The 18,767-nt window shown below is 35.3% G+C and overlaps 2 protein-coding genes across 2 annotated transcripts; one reads left to right on the forward strand and one right to left on the reverse strand.

Moving 5' to 3' along the window:
- Positions 1-1,197: 1,197 nt before the first annotated feature.
- On the reverse strand, positions 1,198-2,855 carry LOC105795746 (casein kinase 1-like protein HD16). The gene is made up of 3 exons (XM_052622060.1): positions 2,711-2,855; positions 2,234-2,665; positions 1,198-1,403 (listed from the first exon to the last, which is right to left on the reverse strand). The coding sequence occupies exons 1-3, from the start codon at positions 2,853-2,855 to the stop codon at positions 1,198-1,200; spliced, it is 783 nt and encodes a 260-aa protein (XP_052478020.1).
- A 9,320-nt stretch (positions 2,856-12,175) lies between these two features.
- LOC105777870 (mitochondrial import inner membrane translocase subunit TIM23-2) lies at positions 12,176-13,134 on the forward strand. Its single transcript, XM_012601365.2, has one exon. The coding sequence runs from the start codon at positions 12,289-12,291 to the stop codon at positions 12,850-12,852; it is 564 nt and encodes a 187-aa protein (XP_012456819.1). The 5' UTR covers positions 12,176-12,288; the 3' UTR covers positions 12,853-13,134.
- Positions 13,135-18,767: the final 5,633 nt, after the last annotated feature.

Here is an 18,767-nt window from a genome sequence, read left to right on the forward strand (position 1 = left end):
AGCAATATAAGCCAATATATTTTATGGAAGCCAAGCAAACAAAATGTTCCATTCCCATTGTCCATCAAAATTGACCATATCCTTCAAACGGTCCTACCCCGATATAATGATTATGAAGAGGGCCAAGATCTGCAATCCAAATATCAGTCTAGAAACGGAAACGGACTGATTCTGCACCACCCAACGAACATACAGTCAGTTCTCGAAACTTGCCCTATTCTCTTTTCATAAAGCTGATCTATTATTCGGATTGATTACCTTCGGACAAACACATACCATCCTATATTTCCGATAAATTTGTTAAATTATGATCAAATTGATAGAATGTATAACTGTTGCAGGCTAAATTTGTTAAATAAAAAATAAATTGACAGAATATGTAAAATTTGAGAGAAAAATTTATTATTATACAAATAAAAATTATATGCAATTGCAAAAAATATTAATATTATGATTAATTGTCCTTAGTTGCTTACTTTAGAGATGAATTGATTTTTCAATATCCAATTTGAGAGGAATTAGATAGAAATTTTTTTTACCAAGATTATCCTTTAAACAAAATTGTTAGGCAAGACTGGTAATTTCCGAACTTTCTTCTTAACGTTAGGCTAAATAATATTGTTAAGTGCATGTCATCACATTAAACAATGCAAAATTAAAGAGAAACAAATAGGTGTTTTAGTCATGTGATTAGCTTTTGAGTATTATTTTTATTCATACAAATTTTAAATATATTTTATTAATTAAAATTCAAATCAGACATAAATTATTTTGTGAGTCTTTCTTTTTATATTAAATTTATAATACATCGATATCGTGAAAAGAATTACATAGTAAATATATTTATTAAAATTAATTGATGTTTTGACTACATCTCTAAAATTAATTATTTATCATTTTTAGATTTAAATATCATTATGATTAATTTTGTATTGACTTATTATATAAAATACAAAACACCCTCATAAAAATATAGTTTAACGGAACATATTTTAATAATTTCAATTTCAAATCTCTTGATAAATTTTTTATTGACTTATTATATAAAAAGACAAAAACACTTAAATAATTTCACTCTTTTTTAAAAGGTCGATAGCTATTGGTCCCTATAATAATTAGGATGCAGTCTGAAGAGTGAGAGGAAACCTAAAAAGGGCAGAGCGATAGTCGATTACCAAAAGTTGGAGCAACTAGTAATCAAGAAGGTGAAGCAGATGTGATCATGGAAGTTGTTTCAGTCCCAAACAGGCCTCGGTCTTGGAAATATCGTCTCATGGGTACAGGTCTGCGAATCGACGATAAAACAGAAGCATCAACTAAAGAAGAAGACGACGATGACTTAGATTTACTTGATGAAGATATTGTGAGATCTTCGGTAAACGACATATCGGCAATCAACTTCTCTAATCGAGTTAATCAATTGCTCATAAAAGATGTGGAACATACGGTGGTAATTAAACTATTAGGAAGGAACATTGGATACAAAACTCTACAAAACAAGATTCGTTCTTTATGGCGTCCGAGTCAACCGTTCTGATTAATGGATATCAAAAACGGTTACTACCTAGCCAAGTTCCAAAACCTAGGAGATTTTGAAAGGGTGTTAAGTCAGGGGCCCTGGATAGTCTATCGTCAGTACTTAACTGTTCAACCCTGGAGCATTGAATCCAACCCTTCGCATCCCTACCCGAATATGGTCATGGCTTGGATACGGTTACCAGGATTGCCTAGACACATGTACAAAAGAAAAATAATCTGGGAAATAGGGGGAATGATAGAAAGGGTTTCAAAATTGGATTTTAATACCGATAATGGAGTTCGGGGAAGATTTGCAAGAATGGCGGTTTATGTCAATCTTGGAAAGGCCCTGTTACGGAACGAAATTAAGAGTAAAGGAAGAAGAAAAAGAATTTGAAGAAGAGAGGAGAATTTAGGAGAATTTAGAGATTAGGAAAAATTATCATGTATATTCAGCATAACCGTATAAACATGCAATGCATTCAATATAAAGAAAAACAAACAAACAGAATGACGTGGACCATTCTGTTAAAAACAAAACGCCAAAACGCCCCGTTTCACTTAATCTTCGCAAATGTCTCCTGCTAACTTTTCTGCTCATAACAATATTCCTTTCCCAGAAAACAGCCTTGTCCTTAAGGCTGAAAATGAGGAAATTTGGCTTGGAATGTATGTTTCTGCCATGGTAGCCGGCCTCGATGTAAAAAATATGAACGTTTAAGCAAGTCAAGATCATCTATTCTGCTAGCAGTTCTTCCCAAATGTGCATGGACATTTGCATATCGAACAGTTCCTCTAAACATATCAGGTCGTTGATCATAATCAACATGCAGTCCACTGCTGCTATCTTTCCATTTTGTTGCTAATCCAAGGTCAACAAGAAACAACTTCTTCTCTTTTGGTGTGGATGGTTGACCAAGTAAAAAGTTCTCAGGTTTAACATCCTCATGCACATAACCTTTGGAGTGCATCTTCTCTAGTATAGATAGGGACTCAACAGCTATACAAGCTACCATTTCTGCAGACATCGTTTGCCCTGAAGAATTCCAAACATCCCATAAACTGGGCCCTAATATGTCCATAACCATCACATAATAGTCTCCTTGCTTTCCTTTGTAGTGCACTTTTGGAACTCCGTGACTACCACCTAGAACATTGTAAACTTGTCATTCGTAAGGAGGACCATAACTACAACATTTGCTGTTTCTATGCTCAAATTTTAGAGCTACCTCCATGGCTGCAGAACCAGTTGCACGTTCATTTCCACCACTAACACGTCTTCCAACAAAGACCTGACCAAGTCCACCTTTACCAAGCTTTCTTTCTATCTTGTACATAGGAGATCCCCCAACTTAGACCCTCTCCGAAAAATGTGCAGTATTTCCCAACGGGGCACCGAATGTTGCGCCCTTCTGGTACATGAACTGCCCTGTATCTAAACACCCCGTTCCACTTGAAACTATCGCTGTTGCACCAATGCTCGTGTTCAAGGCGCGTGCGCCCTTCTGGTACATGAACTGCCCTTCCAGGTTCAGCATTACCAGTCGGATCTTGTTAGCATCTAGAGTACCATCGGCCTCAAAGAACTGTTCCAATTTGGTCCACCATCTCTTGAAATCAGTGCCATCAAACCTAGGGCATTCCAGTCTGTTACCTTTCCCCGAAGCTCCCAAAGCAATTGGTTACTCTCTCAAATGCACACTGCCTCCTGCAGTAATGGACGCATCTGTCTGCATTTGATGTGGATCAGAATCTTTTGGTAGGAACCCAGGAGGAACCCCCAAAACCCTCTTATCCTTATCAGCTGCAGCAGTTACCGGTAAACCAGTTGGCGGTGGCCCGAAATACTGAACGAACAATGACTGTAAATCACCTCGTAACTCCGTTCGAAGCTCCTTTAGTCGGGATTCCATCTTGACCTCCAGATGCACGAGTTTCTCTTAGAATTTGGAGATTTCCTGCTGCATATTGCTCACCTCTTTTTGCAACCTCGTCGATACGTCTCCGCCAGCCATCGAAAGGGATCGTCATAGCTTTGATACCTTTGTTACGGAACGAAATTAAGAGTAAATGAAGAAGAAAAAAATTTTAAAAAGTGAGGAGAATTTAGGAGAATTCAGAGATTAGGAAAAATTATCATGTATATTCAGCATAACCGTATAAACATGCAATGCATTCAATATAAAGAAAAACAAACAAATAGAATGACGTAGACCATTCTGTTAAAAACAAAACGCCAAAACGCCAAAACGCCCCGTTTCACTTAATCTTCGCAAATGTCTCCTGCTAACTTTTCTGCTCATAACAGGCCCTTACATCTCAAGTTCTAATCAATAGAGTACTGCAAAGAATCGAATATGAGTACCTTCCACCGGTATACTTTTCTCGCGGTCATTATGGACACACACAGGATATCTACCCAAAATCGATGACTGAACAACAAATGATGGAAAAAAGTAGTACTAAACGAGAAAGAATTCAGGAAACCATACCTGAACTAGGGAAAAACAAATTCACAACTAGGTCCGGCGCCTATGAACCATGGATGATTGTTGAAAAACGAAATCGGTGATGGTCAAAAGAGAAGAAGACCATCAACGGCGTAGCCAGAGAAAAGATGCAAGAAAATATTCGGTTACAGTTGCTAGAAACCTTAAATGATAAAATGGTATCGCATGAAAATAGGCTCACTAAAGAATTCAACATGACACAAAAGGAGTTAGGGTCTGCCGAGGAATCTATAGCTGCACAAACAAGAACCCCCCACTGGTAAGGAGATTATAACTACTCCAGGCTTAAACAAACAGAATTAGATCAGGAAAAAAAGGTCTAACGCACCCTCTAAAGGAGACCAGAATGGGCTCTCAACCTAGAGAAACAAAGCCAACAAGGCCTAATGCAATTTGAACTTAGAATAAGAAAAGAAAAAGAAACAGATGTTGGCGCTTGGGAAGAAACACAAACCGCGATCACCTTGCAGACTCGACCTTCAAAAGAAAAATCAGGGATGAGTGCGACGGAGGTCAAAACAAACGGTGCGATGGAAGGGAGACAGATCATAGGGGAAACCCATGGTACACAACCAGCAGCAATTTTGGACTCACACCCTCGCCATCGCTTCAATGCCGAAAGTCTATTGGAAGTTGCGGTAACCTCGTCTAATGGAGTATTAGACTCAATTAAACAATCAATGGTGATCGTAAAGCCCAATTTATGCCCGGGCCCGTACCAAAAGAACCAAATAATTTACAAAAAAAAAATTTAACCCAGGCAAACCAAAACACCAGCCCAATTTCCCACGGCCCAAATGGCCCAAAACAAAAAAAAAATCTGGAAACCCTAGCCCTAAGTGCGCCGTACCTAGGGTCTTCTGACTGCCTAGCACCGCACGTCCCATCACCCATCACCATGCCCACTTGCCACCACCAAGTACCTGCAAAGTAGACCTGTCCATGGGCCGGGCGACCCGGCCCGGCCCGACGGCCCGCCCGAAATATGGGAGGGTTCCGGTAAAAATATAGGCTCGAAATATGGGCTTGGGCAAAAAAAACGAGGCTCGGGCACCACTTTTTTGGCCCGAGCCGGCCCGAATATAATAAATATATTTTTTAATTTTTATTTTTTAATTTTTAATTTTAAAATACTTTTAAAATATTTTTTTTATTTTTAAAATAATTTTTAATGTTTATTAAAATGGGTCGGTAGTAGACTCAAGCTTATGATATTTTTCTGGTCGGGGCCTGGTAAAATTTCAGCCCATATTTCGGTCGGTGGGCCCGCCTAGGAGGCGGCCAAAAAAATTTTGCCCTACCCGCCATGGACACGCTCATCGCAAAGCAACCAAAGTAATGACAGAAATAGTAGAAAGAAATAAAAAAAATGAATACTTTTTGTATTTTAGGGGGGAATCGGTTTAAAAACCGATCTTTACATCTGTAAAATGGGGGGACGGACATTAGAAAAAAAAGAAAAAGAGATCTAAAAGTTTATTTTTTTCGATTTCATTTTGAGAACTATCTCACTTTGTTATTTATCTTTTTCATTTTTCTTTTAAATCTGTTTTAAAAACACCTAATAACAATAAGTAAAAGAGAAGGTTTTACCTGAATCTGTTTGCACCGTCAGAGACCTCTCGTCGGCGTCGGATCCGGGTTCAGATGAAGATTCGAGGCGCCCCCTTCTTGCGGCCTCTTAGCTTAAAAAGGCTCCGCCTTTATACGTACCGAAAGCCAGGGTTTAAAAAACCCATCTCGCGCAACTTTGGCCACTGGCCACAGAGGCGGCGCGACGGAGGCCTGAAAGCCCGACGGTCGGAAAAGGGGAGGGGTTTTTGAGAAGAAAAAACTCATTTTTTTCTGAAAGGCTAAGAAATGAATTTTTTTTTTAAAAAAATGATTTATATATGCCTACTAAATGGCGTTTTTTAGGGCTGGCCACGATAGCCCTAAAACGACGTCGTTTTGTCCATAACCCGCATGAGCGATCCGATCCGCCAAAGGATCCGCGTGTTTTTGTTTGTGGGGATATTTGCGCAATTGGTCCCTCCGCTTTTGCAGTAAAATGCAATCGGGTCTTCCTGTTTTTTTTATATTTTGACCCCGAAAATTTTGTACTTGTTTCAATTCGATCCCGCGAAACGCTGTGCACAAGGGGTCTAGAACATTTGCTCGTTCGCCCCCTAATGTTTCCAGCGCATTACAAATTGGTCCTTTATCCCATATTTTTATTTTTCGAATGCTTACCTTGAAATTTTATTTAGTTTCCAATTTAATACATATATCCCCTATGTTTCATAATCCATATATATATATATATATATATATATATATTATATTTTATAATTTTAAAATATAAAAATACATGCATACATTTTATAATATGTGTATATACTGAACTTTTTTTATTGTCATAAATACATATATATAAACATATTTTTATATTTTTTATATTTCATAATTTTATATACATCTATATACATATATACATATTTTAATTTACATACACATATATGTATATATACATACTTACATATATTTTTATATTGCATAATTTTAAAATATATATACATACATATATTCTCCATATTTTTATAATTTTATGTATATATACATACACATATACATATATATTATATTTTATAATTTTATTTATTGCCTTTATTGTTTCGTTGTTGCGCGTGATGTTTACTTTTTACTTATGTGCCCGTTTTATTTAAAAAAAAAACATTTTGATTCAACTCGTTTATTTGCTTATTATCATACATAGTTGATTCGCCTCTTTATTTATCTTTTATTTACTGTAGCTCGTGTTATTCATGTTTGCATCATCATATTTATCATTGTTTTGCCATGCATACCAACGATATAATCTATTTCGCATTTTTTACGACTTCGTGCTTTATTTCACTCGATATATCAAATATTTGTTTTAAATAAATAGCATTTTGTATTTTGAGATTTGCAAAAAGTCGTATCCTAACTTACGGGGTTTCGATTTTCACAATAAATCTAAATACACGAATCTTTTCAAACTCAAGTTTTAAACGATCTCGGGAATTAAGAAAATATCGTGTCCTAACTTACTGGGCATGATCCATTTTTTAAATCTGAGATAGCTAAATATCTTTTAAATAAGTAAATTTTTGGCATTCATTCGCGCATCGGGAATTCAAGACATTGTGTCCTAACTTACTGGATATAATTCTCTTTCTCGATTAAAATGAAATATGCCCTTTTTCCGAAAATTTTCAACATTTCAATAAAGGATCGTTTTTTAAATATCTTTAAAGTTTTCAATCTTCGGCACTAAGACATTAATTAATAAACTAGGTACCAATTTTGGGCGTTACGAGGGTGCTAATCCTTCCTCGTACGTAACTGATTCTCGAACCCGTTTTTCTGAATTTCGTGGATCAAAATCATTGTTTTAATAAAATCAAATCGTTTATTAAAAACAACCACTTTTCGAGGTGATTCGACATCAAAAAGGATTGGTGGCGACTCCCGTTTTCGTTTTCGTTTTCAAAATTCAAGTTGATCCCGTTTTCACAAAAAAAATGGTGTCAACAGTGATGTTTAAAGAATCTGGTACCCTCGGCGAAAAATATGATGAGCGTTTAACACATAAAAACACTATGAGGCGACGGAAGAATACCCTTACAGTGTGTACTAGTAGGGGGAAAATGAATGGAAACTCAAAGGGCCAAAAACTCAAGAGAATTATTCGAGAAAAAGGAAGCCCATTCAAAGTCACATCTCCCAAAGTCCCATTGGCAGAGTTGATCACAAACATGGTGGAACTGTTACAGGAACAAGTCAAGCAATGATTTTTCAACAAAGTAAATTAGGAAGGAATCAGATATGAAAACAGCAAAAGCGTCACACGGTAGCAAAACTAGTTTGGGTATGATCTTTCTAAATTGTTTATGATGAATTCTAATTTTAATTTATCACTTTTCGTTTGGAATTGTCAAGGATGCTCAAGTGCTAAATTTCCACGCATTTTTAGAGAGTATAATATGGATTTTAGACCATACATTGTAGGCCTTTTAGAACCAAATGTGAGTGGTAGCAAGGCGGACGACATAATTGCTAAATTAGACTTTCACCACTCTCATCGAATTGAAGCAATAGGCTTTTCCGGTGGAATTTGGGTTGGTTGGAGGGATACAATCCAACTTGAAATAATCCAAAATCACCCCCAATTTATCCTTGTAAAAATTCATAATGGGGGAATAATACAACCCATCCTAACTGCTGTTGTTTACGAAATCCCCAACCCCATTAAGAGGAATAGTTTATGGGAAGCTTTAAAAGCAACCATACCATATGATAATGCCCCTTGGATTGCTTTAGGGGATTTTAACGCGATACTCTCCGAAGAAGATAAAAAAAGTGGCAATACTATAGGGAAAAGGTGCCCACACTTCGGAGAATTCATTGAATCTAAGAACCTCTAAGACCTGGGTTTTCAAGGACCCTCATTTACTTGGCAACGAGGAGGAGTCTTCGAAAGATTGGATCAAGCGATAGGTAATGAAGCTTGGTGTTAACCGTTTCCTCAGTGCTTAATAACACATTTCACTGGAATTAAATCTGATCATAGGTTGTTGTTTGTTAACATTAACCCGAACTTTAAACTCCCTAGAGGAAGGCCTTTTAGGTTTCTCGTTGGATAGGCACAACACTAAGACTTCCCAAACATAGTTAAAAATGCATGGAACTATATTGAAGACATGTACAGTTCCTTAAATTAGCTCACTGCAAGTCTTAAAGTCTGGAACAAAAATGTATACGGGTACATTGAATTTCACAAACAGAAATTAATGAAATCTTCAAGTTCGATACAAATGAAACCTTAAAGATCATATTCGTACTCGCTAGCTCAGAAAGAAATGAACATTAGAGAATGACTCGAGAATATTATTAGTCATGAGAAATTATTGTGGAAGCAAAAGTCTAGGTGCGACTGGCTCAAGTTAGGGGATAGAAATACAAAATTCTTCCATAGCCGTACAATGCAGAAAAGGAAAATTAATCGCACTAATGCACTCCATAACATAAACGGAGACTGGCTGTATGACCCAGAGGACATAGAAGAAGAAGCAGTTAATTATTTTTAAAAATTATAAGGTGAGAAACTGAGCAGATTGAGAGAGCTACCCAGCATCACTTTTTGATATGGCTCCCCTAAAAGCTCATGGAAGTGATGGATACCATGTTTTTTTCTTTCAAAACCAATGGGATAACATAGGAGGAGCAGTATGTGCTTGGGTCAAAGAAGTATTCAATGGACGACACATAGATCCAGAACTTAACAACACATTAATCGTTCTTATCCTAAAGATTGCTGAACCCGAAGAAATATCTCAATTTAGACCAATAAGCCTTTGTAACGTCCTTTACAAACTAGTCATGAAAATAATAGCCAATAGATTCAAAATTATTTTCTCTAAAATTATCTTACAAGATCAAGCTGGATTCATCGCCGGGAGGAACATCACTGAAAATATTATCATAGCGCAAGAGATCATCGACTTGGAAAAAGCTTACGACAAAGTCCGATAAGGCTTCATTGATAAATCTATCCAAGTTGTCGGAATTCTAGACTATCTACGGAAAGTTATTATGTCAACCATCACAACGGCTACTATGCAGGTCTTATGGAATGGGGTATCCACTGAAAAATTTAAACCTGCAAGAGGAGTAAGATAAGGTTGCCCTTTATTCCCTTATTTATTCGTTGTATGCATGGAATGGCTAGGGCACAGCTTTCAATTATCCAGAACTAGACCCAACTTGTCGTATTTATTCTTCGCGGATGATTTGGTAATTTTCTCAAAAGCAGTTATAAAACATGGCATACTACTAAAGAATATTATTTATCAATTCTGTAGTTTTTCAGGAAACTGTGTCAACACAAGGAAAACTAACATATTTTTTTCAAAAGGAGTAGCAGAAGACTTAAGCGAAAGACTTAGTGGGATTTTGGGATACCAAAAAGTACAAGAATTAGGAAAATATTTAGGTATCCCTTTATTCCACAAAAGAATCACTAAATCTACAATACAATTTGTGGTCGAAAAGGTCCGGTCAAAATTATGCAATTGGGATGCAAAACAACTATCCATGGCAAGACGCTTTACCCTTGTGCAATTGGCCCTTTTAACTATTCCTAATTATTTCATGCAATCCATGAAAATTCTAAAAGGGGTGTGCAATGAAATTGAACGTCTAGCAAGACAATTCATTTGGGAAGTCAACACGGGAGGTAGGAAGCTAGCACTTGTTGATTGGGGGACAATATGCTAACCTCTTACATGTGGTGGTTTAGGCCTAAGACGTTTACAAGAGCAAAATAATTCATTTTTGTTAAAATTAGGAATTAATCTCATCTCCAATCAAAATGCCTTATGGACAAGTGTATTACGTTCAAAACATAGAATGAAATAGGTAATTCCAGAGAATATAGGAAAAATGAATAGTTTTGCACTATGGAAATCAATTGAGAAGGTTTGGCCTATATTTAAAGAAAATCTATGCTGGTTGATTGAAGCAGGAACGAAAATTCGCTATTGGAAAGATCACTGGATTCCTACAGTTGGGCCACTGATCAACCATGTTCAAAATTCAAATAGACCAATAAATGACTGTTTACTCAAAGACATGATAACAACAGAAGAGGTCTGGAACCTAGAAGTATTCAAAGAAAATTTAGCAGATGAAATAGTACAAAAAATTATAGACATACCTCCCCCACACCATTTAGCAGGGCACGATGAGATTAAATGGACGCTTGCCTCCACTGGAAAATTTTTTATCAAAAATGCATACCAAATGATAACAAAAAATTCATGGCATACTCGAGATACCAGGTGGAAGGAAATATGGAAATATCCAGATCCCCAACGTATCCGATTCTTCCTATGGTTAGCTTGCAAACAACGGTTGCTCACCAATTTACAAAAGAGCACGAATAGGGCTCAACCACAACACCTCTTGCCTGATATGTCAACTTAACACAGAAGACGTTCTACACATTCTCAGAGATTTCCCGACAACTAAAGAAGTTTGGTTAAACATTGTCCCTCTAAACTGGCAAACCCAATTATTTTCAAGTAATATTTTTGAATGGGTGGAGGAAAATTTAAGGCATCATGAGTGGCTGACATGGGCCAAAACTTCTTGGCCCACCTTTGGACTAGTTGCATGGCGTATATGGAAAAATAGGAACCTATTTGTTTTCCAAGGTTTAACATGGAGTCTAGTAGAGACCATCAAGATTTCTGTTTGTTGGGCAAGATTCAAATAAAGAAATAGAGTAGAACTTAGGAACAGTTGTCGAATGAAGACGTAGATTTAGGCTTTGTTTTTCTTGAATTTAGTTTGTTTTTACACCAAAAAAAAAAAGAAGTAGACAAAAACACTTTCATAAAAATATAAGTTAACTTGTATATGAGAAGATATTTAATAATTTCAAAATTAAATTGATGTCCGATTAATTTATAATATCAATTGAATGAAACACTTAAAATAAGTATAAATTATTTATACTTATTTTTACCTATTAGTGGAGTTGTCCATGAGTCGGGCTTAGACAAAATAGTAGGCATGATTGATAGGTCTGACCCAAAAAGTGGGTTTAAAATTTTGCCAAAACTTGGCACAAATTATATATGCTAAACTCGGGCTTAGCTCGACCCGACCCATATTAAGGTCTATAGTATCGATACAATAGGGAATGTATTGATACTTGCTATGAGGTATCAATACTTTAGGGAGGGTATCGGTACTTAAGTAAATTTTCTTTAAATTTTAAAATATTGAACTTTAAAATGATATGAATACTAGGCAGGGTATCAATACTTTGTTAAGGATATTGATACTTTCGGGTCGAATCGGGCCAAGCCGAATCCGAATTAAAAAACTCTTATCCGAAGCTCAACCCTTGCAAAAAATGAATCTAATTTTTTATCCATATCAATTTTTAAACTTATATTTTTATCCAAATACTCCATCTTTCGGACCACGGAGAACTCTACCTATAACCATGCTTGAACTGCAACACAATAAGGCTAGATCTATCCTTACGAAACCATTTTTAAAAAGGTAGCTGAACCGGGTAGCCGGTCCAACCGACCAATATAAAGAATCAAGCACATGACCTACGTAGAGAATCATCGTTCTGTTACAACCTCGAAAGTTCCTCTCCGTTCTCTCCCATAAAACCAAACCCTAGCTCGAATTCAGAGCCACCAAACTCACCTTAACAATGGCTCATCATGGCGGCTCCGACCCAGAATCCGAACCGAACACCCGACTTTACAATCCATACCAAGACCTTAACCTCCAGGTTCCCATCAACAACCTTTACAAGCTCCCTACCTCCCCGGAGTTCCTCTTCGCTGAGGAATCCCTCCACCAGCGCCGTTCCTGGGGCGAAAACCTAACGTTTTATACCGGTTCCGCTTATTTAGGCGGCTCTGTATCGGGCGCAGCCGTCGGGTTCTTCTCCGCTCTCAGGAATTTCGAGCAAGGCGATACTTTGAAACTCAAAATTAATCGGATCTTGAATAGTTCGGGTCACACGGGTCGATCATGGGGGAACAGGATCGGTGTGGTGGGCTTGATTTATGCGGGGATGGAGAGCGGGGTCGTGGCTGTAACTGACCGTGATGATGTCTGGAGTAGCGTGGCGGCGGGTCTTGCGACCGGAGCTCTTTGTCGGGCCGCGAGAGGGGTAAGGTCTGCTGCAGTTGCTGGTGCGCTTGGTGGGTTGGCAGCTGGAACCGTGGTTGCTGGGAAGCAAGTCTTGAAGAGATACGTGCCAATTTAAAGCTGGAATTTTCAGTGAGTTGATATTTCGTTGAATCGAAAATTTTGATGGTGCTAGGTCGAATCTTTGGGGGAAAAATTGATAATAGGTTTCTAAGAAATTTAATTCATGTAATATGTGAAGGTAATGTGATGAATAATCGTGTGCCTAACGATTAATGATTTTCGAAGTTTCTTTGTTCTATATTAATGATCGGTATTCGATCAACCATGCTTTTCTCTTTGTTTATTATCTACTTAATTGTGATAAATGGTAATTAGAAATTTCTTTATTGTTAGTTAATTTTATGCTTTGTTACTGCACTCTTCATTTTTTGAAGTACTATTTGGGAATCATCTCCAAACATATGAAAAAACTTAGATTTGAGACATATACTAGTATTTGACATTCATCCCCTACTCGGGGTAATTTTATATTGTTAGTAATTCGTTTGTTATGGCTGGGAAAAAAGATGCATGTTATTTGCTTCTGTTTGATGTCTTTGTATGCATGGAAACCCTGTTTAGACATATTTCAAGGTAGTAACTTTGTAGAAATTAAGTTGTCTTGTTTTGTGAAAGAAAGAGCTGAAATGTGAGTGGAACAAGTTGAAGAATACCGAGTTGTTGTTTGATATTCAGCAATCAGCTGAACTGAGTTTGAGATTCTTATTGCATATTTCTATATTGTAACTTCATAGCCAGGTATGTGATGTTGTAGTGTTTGTATTACAATTGTCCTATTATTTGCCGGTATGTAATGGTCAAAAGTGATGATCCCATGCTTGGTGTCAGGTGTCCTGTAGGCGTTGGGCTTAGGTTCAGATAATAATAAGTTTCCTAAACCTCATCTGGCCATGCGCATTTGATCATGCATACACTTTGTGCCCCTAGTATAAAAAGCTTGCTCAATTGAAATCTTTATTTTATTTTCTTATAAGTTTCTTCATTAGATGTACTGTTACCAGTGAGAAAGGGGATAACATCAAAGTCTCTACTTTGAGTATTCGACAACATACATGGACTATAAGGAAAGCATACACGGCCAATAGAATTGAAATAAGTTTGCATTTTTTGTTGAAACCCTGGACCAATCCTTAGAGTTCATTATCGTAATTATATATCTTAAGCTTATTACATGAATTTATAGATGTGCATGCAAAATATACACATATTCATCGGGTGTCTTGGATACTGCTAAGGTTAGGTACTGAGGTACCAGCATTTCCAAGTTTGTGGAACTGAGATTACCCAGGAACTGCCCAAGTTTAGCCTGTTTTAGGTTTTAAAGTCATGGTAATTAGAAATATATATGATTTGGAATGAAACTCCCTTAAGTTATTTTAATGGTTATATTTGTATGTGCTTTGATGATACATTCTCCTTAAGTGTTTCATTATTTGCAGCAAACGCAAGCAACAAATTTAGGACCTAAGGGTTATGTTACCCGGATTCATGGTGTGTTGAAAATGAGTTTACGTCAAACTTTGTTTTCTCTGCTACAAGTATGGTAAAGCAACAAATTATTGTGAATCTATGGATTCTTCTTGAGCCTTGAATTCTTAGAACGTGGGAAAAATCCGAATTACTTAAAGCAATTTTTGTTTTTTCTCATTAATGACATGATTCTCTTGTTGTTTTCCTTTTATGTTTTGGAGAAAAATAATGTTATTAATGGAATTCCATAAAAATTTCCCACCTAATGCAATTATTTTGGTAATCTTTTCATCTTTTATTCATACCCTCCTTAAAATACGAGAGTAAATATAGAAAGTAGTTATATATTTATGCTCAACATGATGGAAATTAGTTGTATTTGTTTATAAGAATATTTAATTTTTATGTTTTCTTAGTAATGTAATGCTATTGACTGTCCTCGTATACAAATTTTATTGATTGAAACTAATCATTAATGCAAAACTGAAATAACTTAGGTCATAGTAATTTTGAAAGGATTTAAATTAGAATAAATTTAAACATAATTAATAACGTAGGTAATCTTGTTATAGAAAAAATGTTAGGTGTGACATTCAAGGTAATCTCGCTATAGAGAAAATGCTTGCGTACATAAATTATATTGGACTGTACTTTGCAATGTACCCCCAAAAATTACTTTGCAATTCTTGTTATGTCTAAGTCATGGGATCTTTTTAATCAAGTTGTGGTATTTAAAGCCCACTCGAAGTGTTTATTGTCATTTGTAAACTCCACCATATTTTATTTTGATTAAAGTTGTTTATGTATAATAATATTATATCACTTGCATTAAAGAAAACACAAAGTATAACTATTATAGCTAAGCAATATAAATATAAATGTAAATATATATATATATATTATTTGATCAAGTAAAAGCTGTCAAAATTACTCATTGAATGTAGTAGACAAAAGGTGAACATCCCAAACTTAGTAAGGAGTACACTCAAAACCCAAATTAAAAGTGTTTAATTCTGCCTAACAAATACTCAACATTAGTAAGGATACTCTTCCGCAACGCAAGCCACAGGATTACTTAATATGTTCTGGCACCATTGCTTTCCATATCATATTCCCAGCATTATCCCTCGGTTCTCAAGCATTTTCCACCAAGTTTCTATAAGCATCTCAAACTCTGTACCTATGCAAGCTCTCCACATCTAAATGCACCAACACCACCATCATTGTAACACTCTTAACCCGTATCCGTCACCGGAATAAGGTTACGGAAATGTTCCAGCAAGTTAACAAAAAAATAAACAAGTAAATCATAATCAGTTCATATATAATTTTGCAAATATCACAAAGTAATTGTATTACAATAATATCTTATATCTACGAGGCTTAAATTGAACTTTAGGGACTAAACAATTAGTCTTAAAACCCTCAGGGACTATTTTGAAACAAATCAGAACATTTCAAAAAAATATGAAATTTTTCAAAAGAACAGGTGACACACGCCTGTGTGGTCAAGCCGTGTAACTTTCGAAATTAGGATATACAGTCGTGTCCCAACCCGTATAACTCATTAAGTTGGGCCACATGCCCATGTTGTAGGTCATGTGCTAGACTGTGTAACTCTCTGACTTGTGACACATGGTCGTGTCGTAGGCCGTGTAACACACTGATTTAATACACACGTTTGAGTCGCAGTGTGTCCTAGACCGTGTGCACCTAAATGAACCTTAAATGTCAAGTTTACCATTTCAAGATTTCTTGGACATTAAGTAGCCAATTTACCAACCATTAGACCTATCAAAATGACATTAAGCAAACTTAAATCATGTCATTTCAACCATCTTAAGTGCCTAACCAATGTACCCTCATTGGTACGACAAGTATACACACTTATACAATATTATAAATCATCAACCAAAACATGTCAATTCACACAACTTAAATTCTAACCAATATGCCTATCATAGGTACCTCAAATCACAACAATTCAAATAGACCTTTTAGTCACACATATACTACAAGTTTATATATAAAAAAAACATCTTCCATCATTCATAATCCATAACAAGTCATTATCTAAACATTTGCCAAATAAACTTCAAGATCATGTAGTGATGCTCAAGTTACTAACTTGCATTTAGGCTCACTCTTTACATATATACATACCAAAACAAAAGTAATGACAAAGCAAACCTATTACATGCCATATAATCTAAAGAAAACGTTCATGATCTACTAAAATTAGATGAATAATGTGACTTGAGTGCTAATCCGATCGTCCAACCTTTAAAAGTATCTACAAGAAACATAAATTTACATAAGTAAGCTCATTAAAGCTTAGTAAGTATGACGTACAAAAATAATAAATCTTACCAAAGTAAATATAACAATTCAATAAAAAACAATTCAACAAAAAGTGTTTCCTGTCATCCATAATATTAAACCAGTGAATTGCATAATTCAATTCAAAGCTCAAATAAGAATCTCCGGGAAAACATTTATGTCCACAATGGGTTAATTCATGATGTCAAATACATGTCATGTCTTTCAAAATCATTAAATAAGTTATAATACAACAATTTACGACCTGATGAACGACTTACAGATACGAGTACACAAGTAATCCAACTGAAACACGACAATTGCTCATAAGAGCTACTCCATCCGATAACATGCTAATTGCTCATAAGAGCTAATCCAACCGATAACACACCACGACACTAAGTGCCTAGCCCACAGGCTATACATCCACCCCCATAACACGCCAGATTAGGATAATATAACACGAAGGTTCATAACAAATGCTGAACCTCAGTATACTTAGCAAAATATATATCACACCGCATTAATTTCCACTCCAACCCCACGTAATACACCATCATTCAATTGTACTCTATCTCGCATTCATCTAGCCCAAGTACCGAAATCCAATAACATTTTCCCCAACAACATTATAACATCAATTAAACAATTAAAATCAACTACTTCAGATTATATCATCGTACAATTCATATAAATATCAAATTATAAATCGAACGAACTTACCTGGACTTGATTGTAATAGTTGCAGAAGTTCAGGGACTATTTATCATTTTTTCCTTTTTCACGTAAATCAATAGGGTCTTGATCTAAAATGTAAAATTTTTCCAATATTAACTTTCATTTCATAATCCAATTTATTCTACATTTTATACCCTTTTTATTTTTGAAATTATACAATTGTCCTAAACTTTTACAATTTATGCAATTTATTCTTTTAACCCGAAAATCATCAAATTGACCATTTTCTATAGATTAGATTACAACCGAATATTCTAGGCCCTTAAAAAGTTCACAAAACACCTCTTATTCACCAATAAACCATGTAATTACAACATTTTAACAATTTAATCATTTAATAAAAAACTAACTAAAATCACTTTACAAAACAACCAAAAATCACAATTAAAACTTCAAACACATAATTATCATCACAAACAACCAAGATTAATCAATCGTAATTTCCAAAATATTTAACATATTCAAAAACGAAGGTACGAGTTAGCTGAACCTACTTGCAATGATCTTAATAACATAAAAATTACAAGAAAGAGGTGAGAATTGAGCTCACATGCACAAGGAAAATGAAACCGAAACTTGGAGCCCCCTTCAATGGTGTTTCGGCATCAATTTAAAGAAATGAAGAAGAAAATACTATCCTTCCTAATTATTTTGTTTTAATTTTAACGTTAATTACTATTATGCCATTAAAATACATGTTATATTTTCATTCATATTGCCGTCCAACAATAATAATAAGGGTCTAATTGCTACATAGGTCCTTCCTCATTTAATAATTAAGCTATTTGATAATCTAAATGTAATAATTAACAAGTTTTTCACTTTTTACAATTTAGTTCTTTTATCTTAATTAGTTATCTAAACGTTAAAATTTCTTAAAATTTAGCACAACTCAAATGACTCCGTAAATATTCTATAAATAATATTTACGAGTTGACACAACGAAAATTTATGATTCCGAAACCACTATTCCATCATTATTGAAAAATAAGCTGTTATAATCATCATTGTTTGAACACAGCACATTAATAATATAAGCCAATATATTAGATGGAAGCCAAGTACACAAAATGCTCCAATTCCACTTTCCATCAAAATTTACCATATCTTTCAAATGGACCCACCCCTGTACAATGAATATGAAGAGGGCCAATATCTGCAATCCAAATATCAGTCCAGAAACGGACTGATTCTCCATCACCAAACGACCATACAATCAGTTCTCCAAACTTCCCCAAACTCTCTCCATAAAGCTCAACTATTATTCCAACCGATTTTCTTTGGACAAACAAATATTATCTTATATAAATTTGTCAAATCATGGCCAATTAATAGAATATGTAAATATTGTAAACTAAATTTATTAGATCAATAACAAAATGATAAAATGTAAAATTTGACAGCTAAATTTAGTATTATACCAATAAAATTATTTGTAATTGA

This window comes from Gossypium raimondii, chromosome 10, assembly GCF_025698545.1.
Source record: "Gossypium raimondii isolate GPD5lz chromosome 10, ASM2569854v1, whole genome shotgun sequence".
NCBI classification, from domain to species: domain Eukaryota; kingdom Viridiplantae; phylum Streptophyta; class Magnoliopsida; order Malvales; family Malvaceae; genus Gossypium; species Gossypium raimondii.

Excerpts from the sequence above, each read along its gene's own strand:
- LOC105795746 (XM_052622060.1), bottom strand. The coding sequence starts at position 2,855 with ATGTACAAGATAGAAAGAAAGCTTGGTAAAGGTGGACTTGGTCAGGTC. Across the intron at positions 2,666-2,710 it reads GCATAGAAACAGCAAATGTT|GTGGTAGTCACGGAGTTCCA; the intron begins GTAGTTATGGTC and ends ACAATGTTCTAG. Across the intron at positions 1,404-2,233 it reads TGATCTTGACTTGCTTAAAC|AGAAGTTGATTGCCGATATG; the intron begins GTTCATATTTTT and ends TAACTCGATTAG.
- LOC105777870 (XM_012601365.2), top strand. The coding sequence starts at position 12,289 with ATGGCTCATCATGGCGGCTCCGACCCAGAATCCGAACCGAACACCCGA.